Source organism: Macrobrachium rosenbergii, chromosome 53 (genome assembly GCF_040412425.1).
Source record: "Macrobrachium rosenbergii isolate ZJJX-2024 chromosome 53, ASM4041242v1, whole genome shotgun sequence".
NCBI lineage: Eukaryota > Metazoa > Arthropoda > Malacostraca > Decapoda > Palaemonidae > Macrobrachium > Macrobrachium rosenbergii.
This window is the reverse complement of record NC_089793.1, coordinates 4,190,324-4,207,514: the sequence shown is the minus strand read 5'-3', so window position 1 is coordinate 4,207,514 and position 17,191 is coordinate 4,190,324. Positions and strand designations below refer to the sequence as shown.

Below are 17,191 nucleotides of genomic sequence, written 5' to 3'. Positions count from 1 at the left end.
GTTTTGCTTGTTTTTTTTTAATAAGAAGGCATTGAATAAAAAAATATCTTTCAGCTGGTTTTGTCACTCAGTCTTTCGACCTTGTCCAGAAAAACTGCCATTTCTGCAGACTTCTCGTGAAAACTCCTTTACCTACGATCTTCTGAAAGAAAAGCACGCCTCTTCATGTTTCTTTTTTACCTCGAGTTTGGAGAGTTCTTAATTTTTCTCAGTCTTTCGACCATGAGTGGGAGGGTCTTATTTTTTTTAAGGAAAGATCCAGCAAGGAAGGTTTTTTCTTTCGGCTAATGAGGAAGAGGGCTTTTCACGGGAATAATGGTGGCATGACCTTTTTTCCATACTGCCTTTGGACTTGGATGGGATATGAAACCGAGATGGCTGCTCATTTTCACTTTCGAAAAGGAGCATATTGATAGCAAGGTCAGTGTTGGCGAACCAAATAAGAATATATTGATTTTTACTGCATAATAGGAAGTCTCATCTGTGTTGGCTGGGAATCTGTCAAGATATAAACTAAGTTCCTGTTCCTTGTGTCCAGGTAAGATATAAGTTTTTCCTTGGTGGTGTCCTCGGTATTATAAGCAAGATTTGTATTGATCAAAGATATAAGCTTTCCTGTTCCTTGGTGTTCAGTATCAAGATATAGGATTCCTGTTCCTGGTGTCCTCGGTATCAAGATATAAGCTACAAGATTCCTGGGATCAAAGATCTGTCAAAAGATATAAACTACAGGATTCCTGTTCCTTGGTGTCCTCGGTATCAAAGATATAAACTACAAGATTCCTGTTCCGTATCAAAGATATAAACTGCAAGATTCCTGTTCCATGGTGTCCTCGGTACCAAAGAAGATTCCTACTCTGAGCTTGCAAGAATGAAAGAATGAAAGTTTTCATGCAGTTAACGTTGTTACTTAATGTCAGTTAGCATGACCCGTTTCGACCTTTTGTAAGTATGTCTATAGGAATGGAATGGAATATAGAGTTTAGGCCAAAGGCCAAGCACTGGGACCTATGAGCTCATTCAGCGCTGGGGAGGAAACTGAAAGAAGGTAGGTTTGAAAGGTGTAACAGGAGGAAAACCTCGCAGTTGCATTAAGAAATAATTGTTAGGAGAGGGTGGATAGCAAGATGGAAGAAAGATAATATGAATGGAGGTACAGTAAGAATAGGAATGAAATAGGTTGCAGCTAGGGGCCGAAGGGATGCTGCAAAGAACCTCAGTAACGCCTACAGTGCACCCCGTGAGGTGCACTGACGGCACTACCTCCCTACAGGGTTAAGTATGTCTACAAGAACTTGACAGATATCAGCCTTAAATCGATGCTTTTATCTGGCGTTGTTGCTCAAAGGAAATGGAACCAGAGGTAGGCTTATCTGTTTCCGACATGTCTCGAACAGAGAAGCCAAGTGGAGTAATAATTGCGCGAGTGGTACTTGAGGAGAAGACTGATTAACTTGAGGTTATCTGGCTTCACTATTACCAAGGCCCCTGCCACCTGCACCTAAGAACTTCTGCATAAATCCAAGAGGTTATATCATTACTGCTTGCTTCCGTACGATAATAGAGGCAAATGAATACAATTTCCCTGTCACTTGTCTTCTTTTTAGCTTCTCGGGCGAGATTAACGCCATGTTTGAAGACACATGTTTTCCTCTACTTATTTTTTTCATGTTTTGTCTTTATTTGGTTATTTAATATATCATTTTGTTGTTAATTTTTTTTTCTAATTTTCTGTTGTTTTATGTAGTTATGCTTACTGTCTTTTTTGTTGATTTATTAGTTGCGGTTTTATAACCGATTGCTGTTTTGTATATGGTAATATTTATTGTTATTTTTTGTAGTTTTATTGCTATTTGGTATTTGTTATAACTATACTTAATGTTATTTGTTTATGAATAATTTTCTGTTCACTTTTATTTTTCGCTGTGCATGTAATCTTTTCGCCCTCTTTCCATCCTTACTTTTTTTTTCTTGCACGTGGACCCTTCTGTGAGTTACAAAATAAATGCCTTCAATAATCCGGCAAAAATAGAGGGGGTTAAAAAATAATTGAAGACGCTATACGTCACTTAAGCCCCATTATAACGGCGTCTTAATCTCCCCTAGGTAATCTTACGAGACCCAGCATTGGCATTCCGGGAGAGGCTACTAAAACCCTTGTTTTTCTGGCTGAGCCCCTCGTTTTAACGACTTGTTTTTGTGCCTCTTGTTACTGGAGGATCTTTTAACGATATTTTGTACGTCCAAAAAAAGGAATATAATTAAAATAAAATCGTCTGCACTGTCCTCTTTTCGCTTGGCTTCTAATATTTTTTGTCAATTTTTACTTTTAGGGTGTTTCAGAAAATATCTTATTTATGAAAATCATAGGATACGTAGCTTATTTGCTTGTTAATCCTTTAAGTAATTAGCCAGATTTTCACTGATTGAAGTTGTAAGCGTACATACATAGGTATATACATGTTTGTATGCGTGCTTGCGTGCGGGTTTGGTTGTGTTTTTGTGTAGTCATGTGTGTGCTGTTCACAGGAAAATTTCCTAAGTTATGTATACTTTTCATCAGCCTGTCCTCTCCCGTTCTCACAACGTGACTAAACCACCTCAATGCTCCGGTTAATCTCCGGATAGGCTGACCAGTTTACTCCTCGTTTGTCACATCTAGACTTCTCGTCATGTCAGACCCATGTTACTCACACACACACACACCTTTTAAAGAATTCATCCCTAAATCTACCGTTTTTCATCTCATTTTCATTTAGTAATTCCTTCTTTGCAGAGAAGAGTTGGCTCAACTATCCCTTCGTACACTACTTTTGCTTCGGAAGCAATTTTTGTCTTCCAGAGATTTTGCCAACCTTTCATTCTTGTGCATTTTGGGATTCTGTATAGCTCCCAGTTGCAACCATGCCAGTGCTGAATGTCCCACACTGCTGGCCAGTTCAACTGTGCCCCTAGACGTGAGATAGAAACTGTATCCTGTTGCAATGTTTTGATTAATAGACATATTGGAGTTACTTCATATTACAGCTTCTAAGTTTGCCTTATAAAAAAACCACTGCTTTGTTTTAGACTGTGGTGAAAAGCTAATAATGGATCTCCCCTCGAAAGAAAGGAATCGGTTGTGGATGAGTTAGGAGACAGGTGTGGATTCCAGATATGTCCCAGCAGAAGCTAAGTCGACCTCAGTCTGTACCTGTCCTGATAACTGCTGATGGAGGTGATTTCATCTGAAGGGACCGTGGACTATTATTCGTCATAGATCTTAATTAGGCCTCAGGCTACCAGTCACTGGTGTAGAAGATGCAGAGTGACAACCATTCAATCTTCCCAAGGGCGCCAAGTTGAGTGCACACCATGAGTAGCAAGGCTCAGTGGAGCCATGCAGTCTTGATACGGCCAGATTATTAGTTTAATCGATTATTTCGCTTTCAAGATTTTTTTTTAAATTGGGGCATAGTAATGGGCATCATTAAAATAAGGAATTTATTACTTTCCACACAGAAGGACAGTTTTATGTGCAAGTTATGGTGCTGGGAAAGTTAAAAGTTCATCATAAGTAATTCATCTAATGGAAGGTTGAATCATTAGCTAATGTACTATATATCCTGACTGTATGGTCCCCCTCTCTCTCTCTCTCTCTCTCTCTCTCTCTCTCTCTCTCTCTCTCTCTCTCTCTCTCTCTCCCACACACACACACACACACACACACTCACTTTGTTATATAATTCGTGCCGGAACAGACCTGTACATATCAACCTGTAAACTGTATTTGCCTTACATTATTTTTTTTTTTCACATCGACCTTAATATTCTTTTTTATTTGCAGGTTCCATTCCACACCTACGATGAAGTGTTGTTCCAATATGGAAGTCTTAATCAGCTGCTATTATTTGTGCGATGTGAAAGTGGATTGATAATCAACCGGTTGAACTTGATGTTTTAGCCAGGAATATCGTGAAACAGACGAGAGAGAGATATATATATATTGATTTATCTTAAAATATCTGAGTATTACAAGTGGTACTTGTGTTCAATTTTACCTCTGGCTATTTACTGGCTAACACTCCTCTGTCACTAGAAATCTCTTGAACGTTTTACCGTTATCAGAACGATCTCTGTCACTGAAAATCTCGTGAAACGTTTAATTTTTCCCGAACTGAATAAGTAGTAAATATAACACGACAAGTGATTGTGCTCATGAAAGCTAAGATGTCTAATCAGCTCGGAAAATACAGCCAGTGAGCGAATCAGTACCTCACAGCTGACTGTGACGTCACCAACTGTATAGCTAGCTGTCAAAATCAGCTGGCTCGTCGAGCGCTTTTAGAAGCGTTGCCTTTGGGTCGTTACTCAATTTGGCCCGTCGTAATCAAAGGGTACTTTCAGGAACCTCCTCTAGCAGGTGCCCTGAAGACTAATACCCACGGCCAGCCGAAGAAATTAGGTCCATCAACATGCCAGCACGCAGGGGGCTCCTGGCCCCACAAAACACCTTCTTGGACACCATCGCCACGAGATTCGACGGAACACGTGAGTACAGAGATGTGATTTTGGGTTTTATGACTTTCTAGTGTTTTTTTTTTATTTATTATGAGATGAAAATTGTTATTGGTAAATGGAGCGTTAAGGTTTTTTTTTTTGTTTTGCTCTGTCTTGTTTTCAACTCTGCTTTGTTATTTTGGTTGTCAATATTGCAAGAATTTACATTTTGCTTGTAAGTAAAGTGATTAATGTATAGCCTACCTGCTTGCGTGTGTATATATGTATGTATATATATATATATATATATATATATATATATTATATATATTATATATATATATATTATATATATATATATATATATATATATATATATATATATATATATATATATATATATATACATACACACACACACATTCATAATACTAAAGTTTTGCACACTCAGCTTCCTAAATATGTCCGAAAACATCTGAACGAGTTATCTCACATCTTTTATGATCCTGGTCAGTCAGTAAAGTTCCACCGTGGCATTTTGTTGCCGTCCTCGGTTTCATATATTTTTTTTTATTATTCCTTTAAGCTTTTTTTGTCTTTTTAACGCAATCAAGAAAATCCTCTAATCGCGTTACGGTACTGAGGAATTTGCGGGAGCCTCGCGGATGACAGATGAAAGAACCCTCAGAGTGAAACATCCTTCAGCGTTGAGTAATGACGTAAGAGAGAAGAAGAAGAAGAAGAAGAGAGAAAGTTTGTTTTCCTTCGCGATTTATTTTTCGTACCTCACTCAGAAAGTGTCGTCGTCGTTATTATTTTAGATATTACCTTCCTCATCATCACTGTTGTAATTTTCTTTGTGTACTTCTTTAACTGTAGATATTTCCCTTGTTCCAACTGAGGTTATGTTTTAGGACGAATTTAAAAAGTGTTTTTAAGACGACTGGCTAAAGGCCGTGATGAGGTATTGCTATCATCAGTTGTTGTCTGTCATCTGATGACATTCCACATTTTTCTCTCGACAATTCCTGAGCCGATTAATACCTAACTTGGCAGAAATGATCGCCTTAAGGAGTTAAGGTCCATACCAAATGTTGCAACTATAATGCAAAAGAGTACAGTATAATGAAATACAATCCAGGTGAGCGGTACAGGTTCATGAGAGTTTCTATAGTCTGATTTTTGGTTTTCTGTAAAAACTACTAAGGCTAGAGGGCTGCAAATTGATATGTTGATCATCCACCATCCAGTCATCAAACATACCAAATTGCAGCCCTCTGGCCTCAGTAGTTTTTACTTTATTTAAGGCTAAAGTTAGCCATAGGCTCATCATGCTTCTGTCAACGATGTAGATGGGTACCACCGGGTCTTGGTTAAGTTTATGGGTCATGGCTCACTTTGGTATATACCGAGACCACCGAAAAGACAGATCTATATTCGGTGGCGTTGATTATACGCTGTACAGAAAACTCGACTGCGCTGGAGAAACTTCGGCGCATTTTGTACTTGTTTTTGTCATCTATGGTCTGGGTAGAGTAGCGTTAGAATTCGATCACGATTAGGTTTAGTGGTATAGACCGCCATTTCCTATTAGCTATGAAAAGCAAACTGTAGTTGTGGATTCTGGCCGTCATTTGATTAAGATGCTGCTTACTGTCGTAATATCTCACCAACCTTTCTCGCTGTAACTCACTGATTTTATTTAGTCTGTGGAAGTTTCAGAGTTAATTGTCTGTGAATTACTGATATGCAACCTGAAGAAAAATGACAGACAGTTTGAGTAGAGAGGAAAAATTCGCAAGATAAATTCCCATCTGTTAGCAAGATTAAGATAAGCTTATCAACAACGCCAAGTTAATCTTTTGAGTCTGCTGAATATTATAATTTTTTTTTTTTTACAAATCCCAACAATTCTTCCTTGTAATGCCCTTTACACTTCTATGCTGCCATTTAAGTCCATAAGTCCTGTGCAACGATTCACTGTATATATACATATATATATATATATATATATATATATATATATATATATATATATGGTATATATATATATATACTATATATATATATATATATAAAGAAAAGAAAATAATATATAGAAGAGTATTCGCTTGGCGTCATTTCATGTGCATGCGTGACATTTTTAACAGAACAGCCTTGACCGACCTATTCCAAAACTCCCATCATTAAGCACTTCACTACAAGTAATAACAAACGTACTACCTTGTGTATCGATATATGCCGTTGAACCTTGTGCATCGTTATATGCCGTTGAACCTTGTGTATCGTTATATGCCGTTGATCCTTGCGTATCGCTATATGCCGTTGAACCTTGCGTATCGATATATGCCGTTGAACCTTGTGGATCGATATATGCCGTTGAACCTTGTGTTTCGTTATATGCCGTTGAACCTTGTGGATCGATATATTCCGTTGAACCTTGTGTATCGATATATGCCGTTGAACCTTTCGGATCGATACATGCCATTGAACCTTGCGGATGGATATATGCCGTTGAACCTTGTGGATCGACATATGCCGCTGAACCTTATGTATCGATACATGCCGTTGAACCTTGTGTATCGATATATGCAGTTGAACCTTGTGTATCGATATATACCTCTGAGCAAAACTCCCAGTTTCATTTACTCTAAAAAAAACCTATTAACTAAAACCTATGACTGACAAGTAAAAAGAACCATTTTAATGGAAGGAACGAAGCCCGAAATACGGCTTCTAAAAATAAATTGGGCTGATGATGAAATGACAAGACTAAAGCCCTATGAGTAGGTATTCGTTTCCTTAACAGGGATGGAATCATGTTGTCTGACTGATGCAAGAGAGTTGCTGCAGAAAGATGCGTAACAGCAACATCTCTTACGTGAGTCAAATTATCACGAGGAGAAGGTTGCGTCAAGTTTTACGTCAAGTATTCCTTAGGAAACTCGCACGTCGTATTTCCTAACGATTTTTAGTTTTCTGTAAAAGAAAACTATTGAGTTTTTAGTTTTCGGTAAAAGAAAACTATAGAGTTTTTAGTTTTCGGTAAAAGAAAACTATCGAGTTTTTAGTTTTCTGTAAAGGAAAACTATTGAGTTATTAGTTTTCGGTAAAAGGAACCTATTAAGATGGCTATTTGTCTGTCCGTCCTCACTTTATTCTGTCCGCTCTCAGATCTTAAAAACTACTGAGGTTAGAGGGCTGCAAATTGGCGTGCTTAAAAACTACTGAGGCTAGAGGGCTGTAAATTGGCATGTTGATCATCCATCCCCCAATCATTAAACATACCAAATTGCAGCCCTCTAACCTCAGTAGTTTTTATTTTATTCAAGGTTACAGTTAGCCATGATCGTGCGTCTGGCACCGCTATAGTTGCCAGCAATACAGGTCACCACTGGGACGTGGCTGAAAGTTTCATGGGCCGTGGCTGAGAGTTTCATACAGCATTATACGCTGCTGTACAGAAAAAGCGGTTGCGCCGAAGAAACTTCGGCTCATTTTTTATTTATTTATTTATTCATTTATTTATTTTTTAAGAATAGATTCCATGAAAATACCACGATGTCCCCAAAAGCGTATCCAAGAGACCCTAACTTGAAATATGAAAGGAGTATCTGGTGTGGGCTTGGAAATAGAATTAAATAGACGAAAACTTGAACTTCGTGTCAACAGAAGAAATAGAAGGAAACGATAAGGGAACAAAATAATAGACATTATATTAGTAGTGCTAAGTAAGTCAAAGGGAAAGATTCATACCCTTAACTAAATAGCCCTTTTGGCGTCGAAAATCTCAAATGATAGCTCGTCCTATTAGTAGTAGGAAGGACCGTCGATTTGAATGCCGAGTGTTCCGACTGAAGCAGTGAACCATACACTCGCTGATTAACGTGGAATTCGAACCTCGTTCAGCAGAAGTAATGCACCTTGGGTGCACAAGACGCAGAACTCTCAGGGGAGGTTGATGGTAGTTAATCTAAATTAAGTGGCTTCTAGGGGTACGTGTAATTACCAGAACTATCTTCCTGGGCCCGATTAGCAATGTTACGGGGCCCCCCTTACATTACCTAATTACCTTCGGTAACGAAGTCGGAAGGAGGTGCCTTTTGCACCCGCGTGCGCGCCTGCGTGTTTGTATGCCTTGGCAGGTTTACTTGAGAATGGGTCAACGAGATTTGATGAAATTTTCCGTCTATATGATCATCAGGTGGCCATCCCAAGATGATTGATAACTATTTGGAGAAATCGGATCGCAAACTATCATGTTTGTCTCAGACTTTAAATTTAATCAAATAAATCTGTGATTCTTTCTCGCCTCGTCCTAAAGATTTTATTTTTATTCTTTTGCTTTTTGACCCTTTGCTCAATACGAGGTCATTCCAGTTTAATTTAATTTAGAAAGACTTCTTTTTATTGGCATTATTAAAAGAAGTCCTGAGGAAACTGTCTCTTTCCAGTAGTTACAGAGCAGTACAGGAAGTTCTCAGAAATTGTAAAATGTAATTATCTTCCTGTTAAAGGAATAAAATGTAATTCTCCTTTTGTTAAAAGTATAAAATGTGATTTCCCTTTTGTTAAAAGTATAAAATGTAATTCTCCTTTTGTTAAAAGTATAAAACGTAATTCTCCTTTTGTTAAAAGTATAAAATGTAATTCTCCTTTTGTTAAAAGTATAAAATGTAATTCTGTCTTTTGTTAAAATTCTCGCTGTCTTCCTGGTATATGATTGACGAGTTCATTGCCGGAGTGAATTTTAAGTTAGGCCAGGCTTAGATCGCGGAAGGGACCCCTGTTAAAAATAAAACTTGTCTTTATTAAAGATGGATAGAGTGGGACCAACTCTGCCGCGAGAATCTGGGAAGCACATCCACAGATTTATCCTTTTGCTTGTGATGTCGATGATTTGGTCTTTGTAATTAGAATGCCCTAGAATGTTAAGTCTGCCATCATAGGACGATTTGAACTAAAGTGTTCCTTCTGAAATTCGATCGCTTCTGAAAGTGTCTCAAGTTCTTCCGATTTGGGATGTTTTCGAACCGAGTGATTCTTTGATTCGCGATGTTTTAAAATGAATTAGCTCTTTCATTTGTGATGTTTTCGAATGGGTTAGATCTTTCATTCGTGTGTGTTTTCTAATTGATTAGCTCTCCCGAAAATGATTTTTTTTTTGTCGAAGTGATTGGTTCACCTGTTTTCTAAAGTTCTATTATACAAAATATTTTTGAACCGATTAGCTTTCCTGTCTTCGAGCTATGAGCTCTCCTGTGTAATATGTTTTCTAACTGATCCTGATTAGCTCTCCCATTCAACAGGTTTTCGAACTGACTAGTTCCCCTGACCGTGGTATTTATATTGTATATATGATATTTGCTAATTAATTACCTCTCCATTGAAGGTTTTTAACCGAGTGGCTTCCCATGCAAGGCTTTATAATAGTTTTAGATTTAATAGGATTTAGATGCTATTTTGAAGAGCTATAGTGTCCGTTCTATTACTTAATCTCTTCCGTAAATGTTTATCTGTTATATACTCTGAAAAGGTCATACCTAATATCACCCAACAGGGCTCATTTGAACTTGACAAAAGGGAATAATTTGTCATTGCTGTCGTAAGAAGTTTAGGCAGTTCACATTTCTTTCTTTAATTAATGAAGTAGGAAGGATTTTACGGTTTGACACACGTCTCTTTGCAGAAGTATTAAGAAGGGATCCAAAACGCTTTTTCACTGGTTTATTATCAGTACCCAAAATCTTAACTTTCAGGAACCAAGCCATAAGCTTCCACAATGCTCATAGTGCTTTCCCCATAAAAAAAAAAAAAAATACGCAGATTCCAAATGTAATAACCGTTCTGTTTCTGAAGAGTTCGTCCGTCATCACCCGAGAAATAAGTACCGCGCAAATTCCCATCTCCCAACTTTATCTGCAAATCACACGCGAACTTTTGCGCATCTCCGACATTTTCCCGGGGTTTTCTTTTGAGGTTTTCTTTTCTTTCCTCCTCCCCCGACGTTTTCTTTTTGGGAAAATGCGGCGGGACATATCTCAGACCTGGTTGACATCTCCTTTATTGGATTCCTCAAAGTTTTGACAGCCAGATTTTTCTGTTTTTCAACTCGCGGTTCTAGTAACGGGGGAAAAAGATTATTCCCTAGCCCGAAGACACCCGTTCCTTCCGCGGTCTGATATCGAACGATGCGGGGGTAGTTCGGAAAGGTTAATGCACTGGAGAGAGAGAGAGAGAGAGAGAGAGAGAGAGGAGAGAGAGAGAGAGAGAGAGAGAGAGAGAGAGAACAAAACCTAAAGGCTAATGAATCATCTAAATATTGGAGGAACACAGAACAGAACAACACACAGAGAGAGAGAGAGAGAGAGAGAGAGAGAGAGAGAGAGAGAGAGAGAGAGAGAGAGAGGAGGGACCAAAAAGCCAATGCATTTTTCTGCACAAACACACACACACACACAGACAGGCGGGGAAACAAAAGGCTAATGAATTATCTAATGAATTATCTAAACACAGGAGGAACACACGACAGAACAACACTGAGAGAGAGAGAGAGAGAGAGTAGCCCAAAAAAGGCTAATGCATTTTCTACACAAACGTGAGAGAGAGAGAGAGAGAGAGAGAGAGAGAGAGAGAGAGAGAGAGAGAGAGAAGGTAAAACATAAAGGCTAATGAATTATCTAGTGAATTATCAATTATCTAAACACAGGAGGAACACAGAACAGAACAACAATGAGAGAGAGAGAGAGAGAGAGAGAGAAGAGAGAGGGTAAAACATAAAGGCTAATTAATTATTTAATGAATCATCTAAACACAGGAGGGACGCACAACAGACCAACACTGAGAGAGAGAGAGAGAGAGAGAGAGAGAGAGAGAGAGAGAGAGAGAGAGAGAACACACAGTACCTGTTTTGGAGCTAAAAATGCTTATTGAAGTTTATTTCAGGGTAGAAAGTATATTGCACTGTCCTGCGATGAAAACTGCGGTGATGTGGGTATATTTCTACGAAATTCTGGCGATAATGAAAATCACCAATGTATTATTCAAGTACCGTAAATAATGACTTAATTCATTATTTTTCACTATGAAGTGTTGACTTCTTATGCAAGGAGGTTGTGTATAAAATGGAATGGTTTGTAAACCAGTGAATTTCATATGAGAAAGAATCGTGTATTGTACTTTTTTTCCTCTCTCTCTCTCTCTCTCTCTCTCTCTCTCTCTCTCTCTCTCTCTCTCTCTCTCTCTCCTTCTCTCTCTGGTGAAAATAGCTGCAATGAAAAAAAATCTACTACCCAATGTAGGAATTTAATTTCATGGAAAAACGAAAAGTAAAAATCTGTGTTCACTTCGAGCTCACGTAACGCAGCCTCAGTTTAATAGATCGCACCGATTTTTATCCGAAAAAAGTCATGACGTATTTTCGAGCTTGCTAGATTGTTTGGTCAGCCATAATATACATGTGTATATACATACACACATAAATAATATATATTGTATATATATATATATATATATATATATATATATATATATATATATATATATATATATATATATATATATATATATATATATATATATATATACTCGTATATGCAGATAGGAAAAAACAATTTTACCTTTTTTTCCTTTCTAACACAGGCTCTTTATTAGAGGCAAACCTGCCTAGGCTTATGGATGTTGACTGTGAAGGGTCTCTCTCTCTCTCTCTCTCTCTCTCTCTCTCTCTCTCCCATTGTGCCATCAGCTTAAAGAGAAGTTCGATCAGGTTAACGAGCGCAATAATTCACAGCCCTCGTCGTCCGGTTAGCACGTACATCCTGAAGGTTGTTAAAATAACGTCATAAAATCCTGCATGTGTGTTATGTCTCGGCTTCTTTCCTTCTGAAGGTGAGTCGACAGGTGCGTTCGCTACAGTAAAACACGTCGGCAACTTGTCGCATAAATGTCAGAAACAAGTTGGATACATGTTGATGACTTATTTGTAGTCCTAACCAGTGCTTCTGAAGATTATTCGGGCATAAATGTTAGAAACAAGTTGAATACATGTTGACGACTTATTTGTAGTTCTAACCATCGCTTCTGAAGATTATTCGGCATTAGCCAAAAGTTCGCTCTTGTCGTTGACTTGTTTTCAACCTGTTTTTGATATATTTGCCGTAAGTTGGCGACATGTTTATAACATGTTTTACTCTAATTTCTACTCTCCCTTAAACTCGCTGCTTCTCATACAAATACAAGCTCACAGAGTGGGGTTTGATCCTCGTATTAATGCAATTACACTGTTTAAAGGATTACAGAGTTTTTTTTATTACGTACACTTTTTTCGTGTCTTTGTCGCCTTCTCGCACGTACACACTGCCAACGCAAGGGTTACAGAAGAGTTTTATACAGGTACCATTTACTTCTCCCATTCTTTCTTACATGAACACGCTATGGAGGGGTACAGACCGTTTTGTAACCCTTTACTACTCCTTACCCAAACACACACACACGTTATGGGTTGCAGAGAATTTTATCATGTACCATTTCCCCATTTCATTCATTTCGACACGAAGAACACACTTACACTAGGCTCTTGGGAGGCTGCAGAAAGGTTAGGGCAAGTAACCTTTCCCCCTCCTCACACTTGTAAATTGTTTAAGGGTTGCTTGGGAGTTTGTTCCAGAACCTTTTGCTCTGCCCTCCCAGTTTCCTCTCAAGCAAACATGATATTTTAGGGTTACATAGAGGTTTGTGAAAGTATTCTTTTCCTCTCCTCCTCCTCACGACGCGAACGCACTGCTTGAGGGTTGCATAGTGTTAAACCCTTTTCAGAGGTTCGACTCCTCTTTGGTTTTATGAGGGGCGTTGGGTTGCCGGATAACATTTGGATTTTGTGTGTTTTTTCTCACTGCGTTTGCGAAATGAATTTCGTAACCCTAGAGGGAGAGTTACTAAACTAAAATATAAACCTTGAGACTTCAGTCTTCTCTGGTTACGTCATGCAGAAGAGTTTCCAGAATAGGATTTTACTGGAAAGTTTCCTGTTTTTTGAAAAAAAGGAGAAAATGAGACCGTAAAAAAACTTTTTACGAGTTTTAGCGTAAATAGAGATGAAAAGAGAGGCGGGCGGTGGAATTGGGGGGCGGCGGTTGTCCCTTCACGGCAGAAGTTTGGTGCTTAATGATCAAGTAAGTTTTCCTGAGTTTTCCTCCCCCTTAGAGTTAAATGTCTGGTATTATAGGGTCTTCGTGACCAGCTTTTTACGCTGTCAAAGTTGAATATATATTGCGTTAAGGATAACCATGTGTTTTTGTGCAAGATTATGAAAGAGGAATTTTTGTTGTTTACCAGTTTGTGAAAGAGGTGTTTCTTGTGCTTACTAGTTTGTAAGAGTTGTTTTTGTGCACTAGTTAAAGAATGAGGAGTTTTTGTTCACTAGTTTGAGTGAGGTTTTTTTGTTCGCTAGAGCTTGAAAGAGGTGTTTTTGTTCACTAGTTTATGAATGAGTTCTTTTTTTTATTTTCACTAGAGTATGAAAGAGGTGTTTTTGTTCACTAGTATAGGAAACAGGTGTTTTTCGTTACTAGTCTATGAATGATGTGTTTTTGCTCACTAGTATATGAATGAGGTTTTTCTGTTCACTAGAGCTTGAATGAGGTGTTTTTGTTTACTAGTTTTTAACCTTGGAAGATATAACTTTCCAATCAGAAGAAGGTGCCCTTTCGAAATGAGAATTACGCTCGGCGAAATAAAGAGCTGATAAAGTATTAAGCGTAACTATTACATTCTTTGTCTCTATATCTTTTCCCCGTTCCCTGTATCCATGTTCCCCTTCTCAGATGCTTATTTAAGTCAAAATTGGTGGCATTGTTTTAATTTTTTTTAATCCTTGTCTATCTCTCTTGCATATGTGATCTTGTGTAGATTCCACTGATACAATTAATGTAGCTTAGGCTACGTACATTGTGATTATTAGTGCCTAGTACGTGTGTTGTTCGATTTTACCACTATTATCATTATTATTATTTCTGCTGTCATGTGTGTTATTATGGCATTATTATTATCATTCAACCTCAGACATGTGTTCCTTTAGGAGAGGGTATCACTCCTTTTCTTTTGTCTACCTTTTTTTCTTATAAATTTAAATGTGATTTATATCTATAGGTTTAGCTCGAACCGTATTTACTTCAGTGTTAAAGCCCAGTATTTTTGACAGGAGTTGTTCCACTATGTGACTCAACCCTTTTGGTCGTCCTGTATACGTATCTTTTACTGATGCTACGCCTCTCACAGGATGAGGGGGAGGGGAGGGGGTGTCCAATAGACTAGCCTCCCGAGGCACAATTCCAATTCTTTCGACGCAGGAAGGTCTGGGCCCGTAGCGGAAGCCATTTATCAGGCGTCTGTGTTGGTTTCGGTGCCTTTTTCCTACGCCGGGGGGCCGTTGGAAGACGAGAAAACGAGGATTAGCCGAGGCTCTGTGATTTTTACGCTCCTTTTAATTTCTGAGGGAGGAAAATGCTCTCAGTTTACTGCTTTTCCTCACCTTCCAGTTCTCTTTGTGCTGAGAACTAGAGGACCAGGAGCATAGGCGTCTGAATGAAGATGTTGCCTACAAGAAACCTGGCTGTGTTATGGTAGTCAGAAATGTTGCTGTTTTGTGTTGGTGTTCATGTTTGAGGGAACGATATTTTTCTTACCGTTTTACCGTTGAAGTCTTGTCATTCTTTATAGGCTAAGCAAATAGCACCATAGACTTGTCAATGAAAATGTTGCTCAGAGGAAAGCATACTCGACTACCTTAGTTAGAAGGGTGAGATTTCCATTGTAAGGGGTAGTTCAATCATGCGAACTATACTTGTTATATTTAATAAGCCGATTTCCTAGAGTATTTTATTTTCTTTCTATGGGCCGGGTGTTGGTGGGGGTGGGTTGGGAATGATACGACTACCACTGAAATCCTTTGAAAATCATACTAAGAGCCATGATGAATCTCTCCTTTCCCACGTCGAGCCTCGAACTCTCGTCGGGCGAGAGAAATGCTTTTAAACACCCCTGTTTCATATTATTTGAAATGCAGTAAGATAAAATAGGATTAATACCCCCTGCGTACCTCATTCTCGAGATGTCTGTCTTGTTGCATCTTTGGATTTTGTGACAAACTAGTCACGATTCGCGGTGGTTCGGTTTCCACGATGAACAATAAATCTTTTGTTATAATGTCTTCTTGCCTTACCAATAGCGAAAGCGATGTAGTTCAGTATGAACTCAGTTAAAGAGTTATCAGTTGCCCTCCAGGGCAGAGCTAAACAACCAGTAAGTAATAATTATCATATCATGAGCATAAAAAAAAAATCTGCCAAAGAATAAATAATTCTGGCTGATTTGATAAAATTTACATTAGGTCTTCGCATGCTCAACAAGCATGGAATTCCGTATCTCGGCGATGTTTATTTTTGTTGAAATTAAATACATCGCAAGTTTGTTGTGGGCACTTAAAATTCATAATACAATTTATAGAGGTCAATGCATATTAATCACTTCTTCATCGTCATTGTTATTTAATTTTGATTATGCAACTGAATTAGTCAGCTGTTCTTTGGCCATACGCATAAAACAAAATCTAGACATCCATGACATATTTTAACGACTGTGTGTAGGTGTGTATATATATATGTGTGTGTTTGTGTGTATGTGTGTTTGTCTGTGAGTTTTTACCATGTGAAAGGTCTCTTGGCAGTAAGAGCAGTAGACTAAACTTGAAAATTTATGGCGCAAGATGATTATTTGAATGACTAGTCCAGTAAACAGACTGGGCTAAAGAAACAAGCTTTTTGCCCGGGATTTGGATTTTTGGTTATAGATTTGTACACACACGCGCACACACACACACACACACACACTCACACACAAAAGCAGGCACATACGCACCCAAACAAGCACACTTGGATGTGTGCGTCCAAAAGTGCTTATGTCAGGATGATTTTAAGTGGCGAACGAAATTGAGAGTAGGAAAATTCAGATGATAAACTAGACATCAAATACTTTTGTAAATGGTAAGTCGTTATCAAATTTGAGTCATTGTTACCGTGGTCTCGCATTTTCATCTTTCCAATAGATATCTTACCTGGGTTTGCTTCCTTGTATTTTAATTTTAATAATTTACTTGCATCTTTATCTGTTTGTTTATTTGTTAATTTATTTTTCTCTTTTTGATAGGTGATCTCGTCTTTCTGTATTTCCCATTACCCTCTGTTACTTCTTTCTATGAGTACCTGAACACCATATTCTTTGAAGCTTGGATTTCAAGTCAGTGGGCTTGTTCCATATGAATAGGGTTCATCTTCTGAATAATAATAATAATAATAATAATAATAATAATAATAATAATAATAATAATAATAATAGTAATAATAATAATAATTTCAAATCAGTGGCCCCTTTGGTGGGCTTGTTCCATATGAATAGGGTTCATCTTCTGAATAATAATAATAATAATTTCAAGTCAGTGGCCCCTTTGGTGGGCTTGTTCCATATGAATAGAGTTCTTCTTCTGAATAATAATAATAATAATAATAATAATAATAATAATAATAATAATAATAATAATAATAATTTCAAGACAGTGACCCCTTTGGTGGGCTTGTTCCATATGAATAGGGCTCATCTTCTGAATAATAATAATATAATAATAATAATAATAATAATAATATTCTCTTTGCATAAA

The 17,191-nt window shown here is 37.9% G+C and overlaps 1 protein-coding gene across 6 annotated transcripts in view; it reads left to right on the top strand.

The window, feature by feature from the left end:
• The window catches only part of Elk (Eag-like K[+] channel), a 451,009-nt gene that overhangs the window by 38,919 nt on the left and 394,899 nt on the right, over nucleotides 1-17,191 (top strand). For all 6 annotated transcript variants that reach the window (XM_067096523.1, XM_067096526.1, XM_067096524.1 and 3 more), the window contains exon 2: nucleotides 3,827-4,530. In XM_067096523.1, coding sequence (XP_066952624.1) covers nucleotides 4,455-4,530 — 76 coding nt within the window. In that variant the 5' untranslated portion in view covers nucleotides 3,827-4,454. The remainder of the gene's footprint in view (nucleotides 1-3,826; nucleotides 4,531-17,191) is intronic.